The following is a 15,142-nucleotide window of genomic DNA, read 5'->3' on the forward strand; positions in this document are numbered from 1 at the left end:
GCACCCCCCTAAAAAAAAAAAACAAAAAAAAAAAAAAAAAAAAAAAAAAAAGAGTAGGGGTCTCAATAGTTCAAAGAAATTGCTAAGCTTTACTTTAACCCCATTTTTCCTCCAGCAATATGGAGTGGCCTCTTCACACACTTAACAGAATCGTGGAATAACTTTAAGGGTCTAGATCCAAATTATACAACATGGATGGATGTCATGGAGAAGCATGGCTACCGAACACAAAAATTTGGAAAACTCGACTACACTTCAGGACACCACTCCATTAGGTAAAAACTAAAACAAAAACAATCCTAATAGACTGCCCTCTGCTAAGGGATGTACATGTACTCTTTGCAGTTGTTAATGTACATGTACTCTTTGCAGTTGTTGTTGTTGTTTTGATCACACCAATTCTTTTTTTATATATATTTTTATTTTAATGTCTTTAATACATGTAATTGCATATGTGAGTTAGCTTGTAAGCGAATATTCCAACATGAATACATTTCTCTTTTTGACTTTTATTTTTTTATGTCTCCACAGAGGTCAAAGTAAATCTCTTAATCCCTTGATTATGTTAATTTGACTAAGACTTTAGCTTTTTTAATCTTCTTAAAATATTAAAATTGCTAATATGGTGCTCATTTTGTTTTACTTAAACACTGAAGGTGTATAAATAGAGTTTGTGATGTTGTTAACTCTATGATTTATTTTGATTGAGTATCTGTTAAATCGTGGCCACTTTATGATTTATCTTCTAATCTGGATTTTGAAGAATAGATTACTTGCTGTTTATCTTCATCAGTTTTCTTCAAATTTAGTCTATTGTAACTTTTTTTTTTTCCATGTAACTAAGTCCTTAAAACCAAGCAGCCAAGCATAGTGGTGAAGACTAAAGGCCTAGAATCAGATTGCCTACTTTGGAATTCTAGCTTCTCTGTTTACCACCAACCTGTAGTGGTATAATACTGGACACATTATCTAAGCTAACTGAACTTTAATTTCTCTATTTCATGGCTTAGATGAAATAATATGTGCAGGAAAGTGCTAACATAGGAGACTTGAGACTGTTGTCTTTAAAACAACCTCCTGAGAAGGTTGACACTTCACTGGCATCTGGGAACTTGGGTTTCAGACGTGTTTTCACTATTCCCTAACTGATACGAGTAGCTTGCTTTGTGTCTGGAGTATCTGTACAATGCTTTTGTGCCAAATCCATACTTTCTTTTCAGCAGTCTGGGCTTTTGATATTTGCCAAACAGGGAATGCCTATGTGATTAGCCCCCAATAAGAACTCGATACAGAATCTCCAATCCTTACAAACAAAACTTCACATGTGTTGTTACAATGCAAGGCCAAAAGATTGTGTAGATTGTGACTCCTCTTGGAAGCATGTGCCTGGTTTCCTCTGGACTTTGTCCTAAACACCTTTTCCTTTTTCTGATTTTGCTGGGTATCCTTTTATATCATAAATGATAGCCACGGACGCAACTATATTCTGAGTCTTGTGCTTCCTCCTACTAAACACAGATGTGATCTTGTGGTCTCCCAGCACTGGGGACCCACAAATGCATAGTAAGACAATAGAGCAGTACCTCTCGCCTAGCAAGTGCTAACTGAGGGTTCTTGGTAACAGTAGAGATGGTGATACCAATGATAGTAAGTAAGGACAAGAGAAAGCACATTTAGCAAAAAGAATGCTGAGTACAGTGAGTCAAACAGTGTTCCCCAAACCACATAACCACCTAGAACTTCAGAATGCAGCCTTCTTTAGAAATAAGAGTCTATTGGGTTGTCAGAAAAGTCATGGCGTATTTTTCTGTTTTTCTGTGCAAAAATACATCACGACTTTTCCAGTGACCCAATATTTCCAGATGTGATTTTTTAAGGATCCCAAGGTGAAATCATCCTCAATCAAATGGCTGCCATCTTTGTTGGAAGAGGAGAAAGGACATAGACGCATAGAAGATGATGTGAAGACAGAGGCAGAGACTAGAGTGATGCAGCTGCAAGCCCAGTAACGGGAGGAGAACCAGAGGAGGATGAGTTCTTCCTAGAGCCATCAGGGAGCATGTGACCCTCTGACACCTTGACTTAGACCTCTAGCTCCCAGACCTGAGAAAGGATTCACGTCTCTTGTTCTAAGGTACTCAGTGTGTGATCATTTGTCTAGCCGTCAGGAAACGAATACAGTGAGTTGGGGGTATGCAGATACTGTAGTAGAATAATGTACAATAGAATAATCTGGGCAGTAAACTTGTTCTTCTGGTTAATATTTAATCTTTCCTTTTCTGTCTTCCGAAATCTAAGAGAGAGCAGTACTGGAAACAAAGTGATCCTGTCACCCCACTCCCTGCTTTGCCTTCTAATCAATGACCAAATATTGTCAGTTCTACTGTAGAACTGTTTCTCCAGCTTAAATTGTTACTTTGTCCTGATTTTTGAATTTATAATACTCAATAACTTCTTTTTTTATTTTATCTTTTTCCAGATTAATTCCACGTTTTACCTAAAGCCCTCATCATGATGTATATAATATACATATAATCTCTTTTGCTCAATAACTTCTGATTGAGATCTAAATATAGTTATTCTGAGCATTGACATTATCGAGTTTTCCATGTTGCTTTTTTATGCATATGTTTAGTCAGTTTTTAAAATTTTTTTAAAAGAATTACTTATTTAATTTTATTTATTATTATCATTATTCAATTTGCTATAGGGTATGTGTGCTCACCAGAGAGAGAGAGAGGAAGAAAATGAGAAAGCAAGCCACCAGATCTGGAGCTCAAACCATGGTCGACCATATGGAAGTCCACACCCTAACCACCATGCTAGCTGCTGGCCCCTTTATATCTTACCATATGCTTGTCTTTTTGTTCCCTCAGTAATCGTGTGGAAGCCTGGACAAGAGATGTTGCATTCTTACTCAGACAGGAAGGGAGGCCAATGGTTAAACTTCTCCCTAGTAAGACTAAAGTGAGAGTGATGGAAAAGGACTGGAAGAATACAGACAGCGCAATAAACTGGTTAAGAAAGGAAGCAGTTAATTTCACCGAACCGTTTGTTCTTTATCTGGGATTAAATTTGCCACACCCGTACCCTTCACCATCTTCAGGAGAAAACTTTGGAGCTTCAACATTTCAGACGTCTCTTTATTGGCTTGAAAAAGTAAGTACCCTGTATGTGCTCCGGCGTAGAAGCGAACTACAGCTCAGCTTACTGGCATTAGCATATTGTTTCTTTTATTATCACTTTTAAAGACAATTTTGAAAATTGTACATTCAAACTTGACCAATAATTGGTTTGATTAAAAACTAAAGGGGCACCTTGACAGAAATAAGAGAAGTGTTAAAACTGCTGCTTCTGAATTGAATACATTTGCATATGATGGATCTATAAAAAGAGAAACTGAAGGGCGTCCGTCAGGAGTGTGGGCAGCCTTCCCTTTGCACAGTGCAGGATTGTAAAATTGACCCTGCAGGTAGAAACTGTACTATTTTTTTTAAGTTTTTTTAAGTTTTTTTTTTTTGTTTTGGGGGTTTTTCTTTGTTTTTCTGTTTCGTTTTAGTTTTTTGGTTTTGTTTTTTGTTTTTTGTTTTTGTTTTGTTTTGCCATAGGGTGTGTACACATGCCAGAGAGAGACTGAGAGAGGGAAAGTGACAAATCACACTCCCAGAGGGGATGGCCACACTGCAATCTCCTCTCCTCCATTCTCCTGAAATTCTGAGCATGCACGCACATGAGCTCAGCATTTGTTTCAAGCTACCAGATCTGGGACTCAAACTGCGATCAACCATGTGGGAGTCCAGCACCTTAATCCCCATACCACCTGCTGATCCCTGCACTATCTTAATAATCAAGGGTAGGGGGAGACACCCTATAGCCTAATGGTTAAGGAAACCAGATCTCACTTGGCCAATCACTGTTCCAGTCCTGGCCCTAACAGCTGGAATACCATACCAGCTATATGCATCGCTGCTCCAAATCTCAGCAGGATGGAAGAATGCAGGAGGGACAGCAGTATGACCACACTCCATTAGAGGGTGCTTTGCTCGCTCTCTCTCTCTCTCTCCCCCCTTCCTTCTCTCTTCCTCTGTCTCTCCACCTCTCTGTGGCAAGTGCATTCACTCTCTGACAATGAAAAATAATCATTGAGAGGACTGACCATTTGGGGGAACATTTAGAAGCAGACCAGCAGATGGTGTAATGATTACATGCTGGACTCACACATAGTTGACCATGGTTCCAGCCCCAGACCCAGCCAGAGGCTTAAAACTCATGCCAGATGCATGTGCATGCATGCCCAAAATCCTGAAAAGAGAATAAAGAAGAAGGGATTGTGGAGTGGCCACCCACCCTGAGGAGCTGGAGTGGGGGGGGTGATTTCTCACTTCCTGTCTCCTGTCTCTCTGTCTCTCCAGCAACCACATACGCCCTATAGCAAAAATCTCTCTAAAAAAAGTATCAAAATACTTAAAATTTTCTTTTTTTAAGAATTATTTATTTAACTTTATTTATTTATTTATTTTAATTTGCCCAGAGAAGGACAGAGTGAGAGAGAGAGAGTGAGAAAGCAAGCCACCAGGTCTGGGACTTGAACTGTGGTCGATCATGTGGGAGTTCAGCACCCTTAACCTCTATGCCACCTGCTGACCCCAAAATTCTCTTGTTTTTTATTATGAATAGAACTAGAAAATATACTAACATTAATATTTAATGCACTGTAATGAAAACACTAACAACATGAGAATTAAAATTGTTTTCTAAAAATCTTACCAAGAGTAGTTTAGTTTGAACACTGCTTGTCTTCTGGTCATGTAACTTGCAATACTTAGAAAATTGCTATATTCCTTTCTCAATTTGATCATTTTTCAGCATTTTACTTTTTGTACTTATCAATGTCATGGTTTATCTCCAAGAGTTCCTTTAATGTGAACATTTTTACTAATGTCACTTCCTCTGAGATCTCTTTATCCTTTTCTCTGCGATGACCTTCTTCAGTTAGGCTAATAAGTGTGCCTTCACTAAGAGCCTACGTATCTGGATCTCTGGAATGGTGGCAGGGTCAACATTTTTCAGCTGTTTCATCTTTAAATTCATTTACGTTTGATCACTTTAAAAAATAAATAAATAAAGCCAGAAGTAGGCCAGCCCATGGCCACACGATCCACAACACAGTTCATGTCCTGAGCCCAGCAGCTTGAGAAACATGTCAGGCATGTGTCCACATGTGCTCAAGATCCTATAAGGGGGAGAAATGGAGTAGAAAGGATTGTGGTACGACCGTGCCCCATGGGGAGTGCTATTTTTTCTTTGTCTCTGTCTCTGGTGAGCACACATGCCCTCTGGCAATTTTTTTTAAATTATCATATATCCTTTTACATAATGATATATTAACTAAAGAGCTAGCAACATGCTAGTGGAAAAGTTCATGCTATCGATATATGCAATTATTCACAGTTCATATACCCTGGTGACTGAAGTGTTAACCCTGTTGCTGGGAGACTGGGTTATTTAGCTAATCCATGATTGCTGAAATGTGTACATCCTGGAACCATGTGAAGCAAGGACTGCCTGTATTTTGAAACATATAATCTTAAATCAAGTTTAAAGTCCTTTAAAAATTCTAATCAGTGGGGCCAGCAAGTGGCATGGTGGTTAAAGGCACTGGACTCCCACATGGCCGACCACGGTTCAAGTCTTGGTCCTGGTGGCTTGCTTTCTCACTTCTCTCTCTCTGTCTCTCTCTGATCAAACTGATAAGGATAATAATAAATAAAAGTTAAATAAAATACTTCTTTAAAAAATTTAAAAAAATAAAATTCTAATCAGAAACACTATTTAGTGCTTTCTATTTCAAAGGAAATAACATCAGCATTTTAGATATTCCATTATCTCCTTAAAAACTTGAAAGTGGCCCCACCTTCAAAAATTTGTGTAGAGTTAATACCAGCCAAATGAACTTAGTTAAGTAATTTCCAACTTAATATTCTACTAAGTAGATATGTGAACTTTTTAAAACTTACATGACTAAAAGACACAGACAGGGCCAGCAGGTGGGTGGCAGTTAAGGCGACTGTATCCCACATGGCCAACTGCACTCTTTCTCTTTCCGGTTCAGACCTGGTGGCTTGAAAAACATGAGTGCGTGTGCATGTGCACCCAAAATACCAAGAGGAGAATAGAAGAGAAGGGATTGCGTGTGACCATCCACTCTGCGAGTGATTTTTCTCCCCACCCCACACTCCACAAGCACTCACACCCTGTAGAAAGCTAAAAGAAAAACCACACATGCAAATTAAAGACATAGATTTAATTCTTTTTGTCCGCAGGGTAAGCATTTATACAAGGGGACTTCAAAAAGTTTGTGGAGGGGCCAGCAGATGGTATAGTGGTGATATCGCTGGACTCCCACATGACTGACCACGGTTCAAGTCCTAGACCCAGTGGCTTAAAAATCACTCTGGCATGTGTGCATGTGTGCCCAAGATTCCAGGAGGAGAATGGAGGAGAAGGGATTGTGGCATGGCCGTCCACACTTGGGGGAGGGGGTGATTTCTCACTTTCCCTCTCAGTCTGATTCTCTCTCTCTGGTGAACACATGCACCCTAAAGCAAGAATCTCTTTTAAAAATAATAATAATAATAATAAAGTTTGTGGTAAAACAGAATGAAATTACAAGTTTATTTTGGTACCAAAAATTTATGGAATTCATCCATTTTTTCATAATTCACATTTTCCACGTACTTTTTGAAGACTCTTCATATGTATGAAAAAGTTATGTAACAAACATTTGACTGTCTCATTTGATATTGGCATTTTTTCTGTTGAGTTATTGGAAAAAAGGAATCCATATTCTTAGGGTGCTGACTCTGAGGTTTTGAATTGGTCTCACACCAAGTGCTTGGACACTTCTGGGCTAGGGTTCTGCCTAATGTAGCTCATGCTTTTCATTGACATGTATAATTTTTAAAATTATTTTTCTCAACCGTCTCACAGTATATGGATAAATACCTTTTACTGTTACTGGTAATTTTTTGTTTTAATTTTTATTTTTGTGTGTATGAGAGAGTGAGAGAGAGAGAGACAAAGAAAGGTGTTTTGGTTAGGTCCTGCCATGTCACGATCCTTCCTGCCCTGGCCTTCCTGTCAGCTCGGACCACAGGCCTATGCCTCCACACCTGGCCTGATAAGGTTGCACTGGGAACCAACCTGGGCCTCCCGTAGAGCCCCAGCCATAATGCAGTGGCACCTTCCTGCTTCCACCCTGCACCGTTCACCATTTTAACCTCTCCTTTTTCTTCAGAGGCAGGATCTTGCTGACCTTAAACCAGAGACCCTCCCAAGGAGCTGGGATTATAGGTGTGCACTGTCTCACCCAGCTTTGCTGTATTTTTGTATATTTCATGATCATTCTTTTCTGCTGTTTGAAGTAATTAAATATTGTCTAGTTCATCATCCATTCATGCTGGAAGAGAAGACTATTACTACTTTGTTAGCAGAACTAAGCTTTTAAATTTTAGTTTAGTTTTCGCCATAGGGTGCGTGTGCTTGCTGGAGTGAGACAGAGATGGAGAAAGGGAAAGTGAGAGGTCACCTCCCGGGGGGATGGCTATGCCACAGTCCTTGCTCCCCCATTCTCCTCTTGGGGTTTTGGGAATGCACACACATGTGGGAACCCAAACCTAAACCACCCTGCCACCTGCTAGCTCACATAACTAAGTCTTTTCTCCTCTTTTTAGGTATCTTATGATGCCATCACAATCCCGAACTGGTCGCCTCTGTCAGAAATGCATCCCATAGATTATTACTCTTCTTATACAAAAAACTGTACTGGGAAGTTTACAGAAAAAGAAGTTCAGGATATTCGAGCATTTTATTATGCCATGTGTGCTGAGACAGATGCTATGCTTGGTAGGTGGCATAACTAATAAGCAATTGTGTGAAGACAAAGTATATTACTGTCCCACAAAAAGTATAACATTGTCCCACAAACTGTGACCATGCTGAATGGCTGATGTGAACATCTTCAGACATGTCTTACAGTAGTTGCTTAGATAACTCAGGATTAGAACTAGAGGAACCTTGACACAGAAAAGTTGGATAAGTTACATTATTAATGGTAAAATAGAAAGCTCCATTCTAATTCTTCATCAATTCTCAAATCATCAAATGCTCAGATTTGCTCATATATAAATAAAGGGTCATAAAATGCTGTCGTCTGCTGGACACAAAACTTTTCATTGCCTTAAACAGGAATCAGTATTCAGCTGAACATGGGTATGCTTGTTACAGGTAGTTGTAAGGCACGGAGGTTCTAAGAGATAAGAAAGTTTACTTGTGGCATCTCGTGACCTCTTCCAGACTTGTCATGACAGCACAAATCGATTCTGCCTTGACCCTTAAGAGCAAGGCTTAGCTAAAGTTGAATTCAGATTTCCCGTGTATGCTCTGATCCGAAATCACACTGAACTTTCTTTCCTCAGTCAGGCTCAAGACAAGCTCGACACCAAACCTGTCTCTATCAGGTACTTGTCAAGCAAGTGGTTTGCCTGAATATTACTGCCTGGGTAATGGCAGTTTCCGGTCCATATGTGGAGAAACCCTGCTTTAAGGAAATAGTCATTTTTGTAACAAAAGTATTTTCATAAGCCATATTGTTCATTTCCTGGAGTATTAGAGAAGTGTTGTAGCTACCTTTTGACTGGTCAAAGTAAACCTTGGGAGGGAAAAAGTGACTGGTTATTTGTTAAAAAGCATTTATTAAGTTAAAAAAACCCAGTATACTGCAGAAATCAAATAAAAGCCATAGTAATAAGTTAGCTATAATACAGCGAGTATAAAAATGTACTGGAAGAGTCATAGGACTTTACAAGTGCTCAGTCTTCATGCAAATAAGATTTTAAATAAATTTTTAAAATCCTACGTCTATACGTCTATTGAACTGTATTTCAATGATGATTTCTGGTGTTAGGGGTTATTTGCCTATTTGCACCCTAGAAATCACCTTTGAAAGGTGACAGCCATCTATTCACCTGTACCTACTGAAGACAAATACTATACAATGTTGCTGCAGTGAGTATGCAAATACTATTCTTGTAGCAGCTTGTCTACTTCCGATTCCAAAATGTATTTAATATATTGCATCTGTTTTTAAATCTGCACTGGCCTGGTCACTAGATAGTATTTACTACTGCTAATTATGGTTTATTCAACAAATGTTTAGGGCCGCCTAGGTAGCAGGAACTCTGCTGGGCACTGGGGCACTGCAATGGAGAACAATGCATTAATCAAGGACACTCTAAGCTCGTCCCTTCCACCCCCCATCCCACCCCCACAGCTTCCCCATTTTCTATTGCCTCTGCCTAGAGGAAAATGTATTTTCCTTTTTCTTGTTACAAACTGGCTTTTTCTCAGTCTTTAGTACTCAGCTCAGATCCTGTTTCCTCTGGGATCTCTCCCCCAACCACTCTAAATTGGTATACCAGCCCCAGGATTCTACGTACCCACACCTTACCGTGTTCTTTACATCATCATGTGGGTTATTTCTTCTGTTCATTTTACCACATGTCTCACATGTCTCCCTTGAAGAATGCACGCCTCCTGAGGACAGGGGCATCCAGCCTGCCTCAGCAGATGTCCTAGATACCCAGCATTGCGTCTGCAGTCCCTGGCACACACTGAGCACTCAGTAGACATTTAGCGAATGGGCGTGTGCACCAGGAGTTACAATCCGCTGTTGTAACTACAGTCACATTCACAGCATACAGGTCTTGAAGAATAGAGTGGCTCCTACCTGGAGGAACAGGAGGATGCTTCCTCAGAGAGATAATGCTTGAGCTGGGATTTACAGGGAGAGTGGGAATTTGCCAAGTGGATGGTGGGAGAAATCATTTGCACAGATGACAGAGTAAGTCGGCAGGAAAGCATAAACTAACGTGGCATGTTTCGAGGATCCCAAGCAGTCTGGCATTGCTGGGGAGACTGAGGTTGGAGAGTAGACAGGGGCCTCGTGTGTTGTGCTGAATAATTCGACAGTGGGAAGCTGTTAAAAGTCTGAAGTACAAGGCTAGCAGATGGTGTAATGGTTACATTTGCTGGATTCCCACATGGTCGACTGCAGTTCGAGACCCAGACCCAGTGACTTAAAACTCACACTAGGTGCGTGTGCATGTTTACCCAAGGTCCTGAGAGGAAAATGGAGGGGAAGGAATTGCAGTATGGCCAGCCCCCCTGGGGGGGTTGATGTCTTGCTTTCTGTCTCTCTGGTGAGTACATGCACCCTATAGCAAAAATCTCTCTCTCAAGAAAAAGAAGCAAAAAGCAGGAATTTCAACTGTCTAGTTGAAAAAGCACAAGGATACTCCATAGAGCACTGAGATTTCAATTCTGACTAGACCTCAGAATCTATATTTGTTGTTGTTGTTTATTGTTTTTTGGTTTTTTTTTTAAATACACAGACACCTGTACCTCAGATTCAGGATGGAACAAAATAGGGATGTCTTCCCTCTCAGGACTATGCTTTATTATCATACTCTTCTTTATAATGAGGAGGAAGCTCCAGGCCACTAAGAGAGACTGTCAGAGAGGTTTTACCGCCCAGTCGTTCCTTATTTAAGACTGTGCTAAACCACACTCCTCTACTACCTGTTTTGCCCCAGCCCTTCTTCAGAGCAGGGTTTCCATCACCCTTCTCCTACTTTATGAGCATGGTCTAGTAATTGGTTAGAATTAGAGGAGAAAAGTAACAGGGAAAAGAAGTTCTCACCACTTCTAGCACCTGTTGCACAGGTGTTGTAGGTTGGAGGCAATTACCAATCTTTTTTTTTTTTTTTTTTTTTTTGGAGTTTTTTTAGCCAAAGGGGGCATTCAATCGGCACGTGCGCTCGCCAGAAAGACAGAGAGAGAGAGACAGAGACAGAAAGCGAGAAATCACCCCCCCAGGGGAGATGGCCACGCCGAAATCCCTCTCCCCCATTCTCCTCTCAGGATCTTGGGGACGCACACACACGCGCCTGGCGTGAGTTTAAGCCACCCGGTCCAGGACTGAAACCATGGTCAACTATATAGGAGTCCAGTGACATAACCATTACACCGACTGCTGGTCCCGGGCAATTACCAATCTTATCATCTGAGATATAAATAGCACTGACATCCAGACTTGTGATTCTTTTCTCATTGGAGGCACTAAGGAAGATATCCCCCTACTGCTCTGATAGAAACAAAAAGCAAACCAGCGCCATCTCCAGATGAAGAAGCTTTGAGCGAGAGTTCCTGTGGACACCACATTTTCTTCCTCTCTAGACAGCCCCCAAGGAGCAAGCCCATGAAACTTGGTATACCTTATATCAGAAGAGTAGATAATACTTAGATGCTAAGAAGCATCCTGACAAGCTCTGATAGAGTTGTCATAGACTTAATGTGATAGAATAAAAGATGAATGAAAAAGCTAATGAATAGGTTAATCTTGATTTCTATCGTAGGTGAAATTATCTCGGCTCTTCATCAATTAGATCTCCTTCAAGAAACTGTTGTCATATATACTTCCGACCACGGGGAGCTGGCCATGGAGCATCGGCAGTTCTATAAAATGAGTATGTATGAAGCTAGTGCCCACGTTCCACTGCTGATCATGGGACCGGGGATCGAGGCCAACCTCCAAGTATCAAACGTGGTTTCTCTTGTGGATATTTACCCTACTATGCTTGGTGAGTCTCTTTGTTCCATCGTGTTTCTTTGGAATAATCCTGGAGAATGAATGAAAAGTAGTCAGAGGTGATGCTAACTTGCTTATGACTTAGTAACTCTCTGGGTTTTGAGTCAATCCATACTCTGAAAGATGAGGGTACTATCCCTCATGTTTCTGTGACCTTCACTTACTCTAGTCATTTTCCCTTCAAAAGATTCACAATCAGGATACAGTTATAAAGAAAACCACCAAAGGGAACAGCAGGTTCATAGTGGTTAAGGTGCTGGACTGCTACATGGGCAACCACAGTTCAAGTCCCAAACCCGGAGGCTTAAAACTCAGGCTGGACACGTGTACGAGTGTACCTAAAATCTCTCTTGCAAAAAAAAAAAAAAAAGTAAGATATTCATTTAATTCTCTATCACCTCCCTAAAATATAAGCATTTCCTTTCTGAATTATTCACCCACTTTGAAACTGCTGACTTTGGATGATGTTAGAAAATTCCGGTAGTCCGATACTATGAACAGACTCTAAACAGTTGTATACCATTTGCTTTACAGCCATAGGTCTAGAAGGTGGCATTTGGATAGGGTAGTTAGCAATTGCTACTGAAGATATTAGAACCATGACAGCATCAAACTCAAAGCATATTATATAAACTGTTGGTTTCTATCTAATTTAACAGAGTGTTGTAAATTCATTAGCAGTTAAATACTGCAATTCCAATGTTCTAAGGCACTGTCAATTGCAAAAAGTACCATCGATTCATAAGTTGTGGTGCAAGAAAAAAATAACACAGTAATAGACATACACATATGTTCTCTAATTTCAGAAATGTTAAAAAATGGAAGCAACGTGCATCTTCAAGTAAATGAGAGTTCTTATCTCTTTCTTCATTTAACCGAGTGTCCTTAGGGTCCATTTAAATCCGTACCCTTTCCTTTTCTCTTTTGTTGTTCACATCGCTCCTTGTATATTTAAACACATTTCTTTCTTGTTTTTGAATTTTTTTTAAAGGCTTTTGTTATAGGGTACATGCACTCTCTAGAAAAAGACAGAAAGAAAATGAGAAATCATCCCCTAGGGCGTTGGCCATGCCGCTATCCCTTCTCCTCCATTCTTCTCCTGGTATTTTGGGCATGCATGCACCCACACCCAGCATGATTTTAAAGCCTTCGGATCTGGGAGTCAAAACACAGTCAGCCATATGGGGCTTACACTTTAATCACCACACCACCTGCTGGCCATTTGTTCTTGAATTTTTATTCTCTTTAGTTTCTTAGTCATCATTTACTGGTTTCTCTTTATCTCAGAGTAATTATCACATCTAGCCATATCTCAACCACTCACTCTCAATTTCTGGCCAGTCTGATCACTTTTCCTCATTTCTGTGTTTTTAAGAAGTGTATCTGTGGCAGAGTGGATAAGACACTGGATTCCTAGATTGCCAACCATGGTTCGAGTGCCAGGCCTGGAGGCTGAGGCTAAGAGGTCGCGCTGGGCGCGTGTGCATGCCTAGGACCCTGAGAAGAGAATAGAGGGAAGTGAGACATGGCTATCCCCCCTGCCCCAGGGCATGATTTCTCACTTTCCCTCTCACTGTCTCTTTCTGTCTCTCTCTAGTGAGTCCACACCACCCTTTGGCAAAAACCTTTAAAAAGAAAAGGAGTGTATATGTAATTTTGTGCATTTCTATATGTCTTTCCTGCTATTCTCATTAGAGCTTTATAAATATATACTTATTTATGTTGCCATTTCCTCGCAGTTCCCTCCTAACTTTGTCTCTTCCCACCCTTCCCATTTACAAGAAAAATCCTCTTTGGGTCATATTTCCTTGAATTTTTAGTCATATTCTGTTTTCTTGAGATGTAGCAACCAGAACTGCAAAAGATCATGGGAAGTTGGGGTGATTCTTTCTCAACATTTTCCTCAGTGTATTTCTTTTCTTTTTGTCCCCCAAGAATTGTTTATTTTATTTACTTCATTATTTATTTATTTAATTCACCAGAGAGGGAGAGAGAAAGTGAGAAAGCAAGCTGCAAGTTCCAGGACTTGAACCATGTTTGACTATGTGAGAGTTCAGCACCCCAACCACCATGCCACCTGCTGACCCCACCTCAGTGTATTTCATAGTGATAGTTGCATTTTGTTGGTCTTTTGGACTAGCAGGTAAATAGTCCAACATCTTTAGGGAGCTCTCTAATGAGTCCTGTTCTCTTCCTAGATATTCCGACACCTCATGTGTTAGTGGATTTGCGTGCATGATTTAAATTATTTTTCTTTAAACATTGTTTTATATTTTCCCACAATGAAAATTTTGTGTTCTATAATCTTGAGATACCATTATCACCACCTACCAAAGTTCAAGGTCATCGGCACACTGGCAGGCTTCATAAAGTGTTTGTCCGATGGGTCATAGAAGAAAATGCTAAATAGGGACCAGCAGATGGTATAATGGTTACATCGCTGGACGCCCACGTAGTTGACTACGTTTTGAGTCCTGAACTCAGCAACTTAAAACTCCCACCAGACGTGTGTGTGTGCACGCCCAGAATCCTGAGAGGAGAAGGGAGGAGAAAGGATTGCAGTATGCACCCAAGGGGAGACGGTAATTTCTCATTTTCTGTATCTCTGTCTCTCTGCGAGTGCATGTGCCCTATAACCAAAATCCCTCAAAAAGAAAGGAAGAAAGGAAGAACTAAATAAAAACTAGTTACAATGGGAATTTTTATTTTTGCACTTAGGAGGAACCTGCTTATCCCTGCCTGGTTTATGTTACTTGACAGTAAGAATTTCCTTGGTTGGGCCAGACACTGGAATGGGGATTAAAGCAGCTAGATCGCACATGACCAACTGCTCAGTTCAAGGTCTTTACCCAGTGGCTTGAGAAACACATTGAGCATCTGTGAGCATCTGCCCAAAATTCTGTAGGCATGTACACTCACTGGAGAGACAGAGAAACAGAAAGCGAAAAATCATGCCCCACAGGGGATGGCCACACCCTCTTCTCCACTTTCCTCTCAGGATTTTGGGCATGCATGCACATGTTCCCAGCATGAGTTTTAAGCCACCAGGTCCAGGACTTGAACTGTGATCAACTGCTGGGCCCAATGTGCCCAACAGTCTGAGTGTAAAATGGAGAAAAGATTGTAGCATGGCCATCCCCCCAAAGGATGCCTTCTCTCTATTTTTCAGTGTCTCTCTGGTGAGCTCATGCACTATAGAGCAAAACTAAAAAAAAAAAAAAAAAAAAAAATTTCCTCAGTTAAAACAAAACACCCCCAGAAACTCCTTTGCATTCCATCTCCTACTCTTCTGGAAATGACGTAGGTTTCCTGCAATTACAGGGTTTTTTCCCTGCAGTTTGTCAGTTATTTCAATTTTCTAAAGCTCCTAGTTTTACATGGATTTTTATCCTTCAGTATATTCTTGGTGGTAAACTCCTTCTGAGTCTCATTTCC

The 15,142-nt window shown here is 40.5% G+C and overlaps 1 protein-coding gene across 2 annotated transcripts in view; it reads left to right on the forward strand.

Moving 5' to 3' along the window:
- ARSK (arylsulfatase family member K) overlaps nucleotides 1–15,142 on the forward strand; it is a 42,660-nt gene that overhangs the window by 10,466 nt on the left and 17,052 nt on the right. For both annotated transcript variants that reach the window (XM_006169848.3, XM_027768834.1), the window contains 4 exons: nucleotides 116–275; nucleotides 2,877–3,159; nucleotides 7,734–7,905; nucleotides 11,475–11,699. In XM_006169848.3, coding sequence (XP_006169910.1) covers nucleotides 116–275; nucleotides 2,877–3,159; nucleotides 7,734–7,905; nucleotides 11,475–11,699 — 840 coding nt within the window. The remainder of the gene's footprint in view (nucleotides 1–115; nucleotides 276–2,876; nucleotides 3,160–7,733; nucleotides 7,906–11,474; nucleotides 11,700–15,142) is intronic.

This window comes from Tupaia chinensis, unplaced genomic scaffold, assembly GCF_000334495.1.
Source record: "Tupaia chinensis unplaced genomic scaffold, TupChi_1.0 Scaffold147554_1, whole genome shotgun sequence".
Lineage (NCBI taxonomy): Eukaryota > Metazoa > Chordata > Mammalia > Scandentia > Tupaiidae > Tupaia > Tupaia belangeri.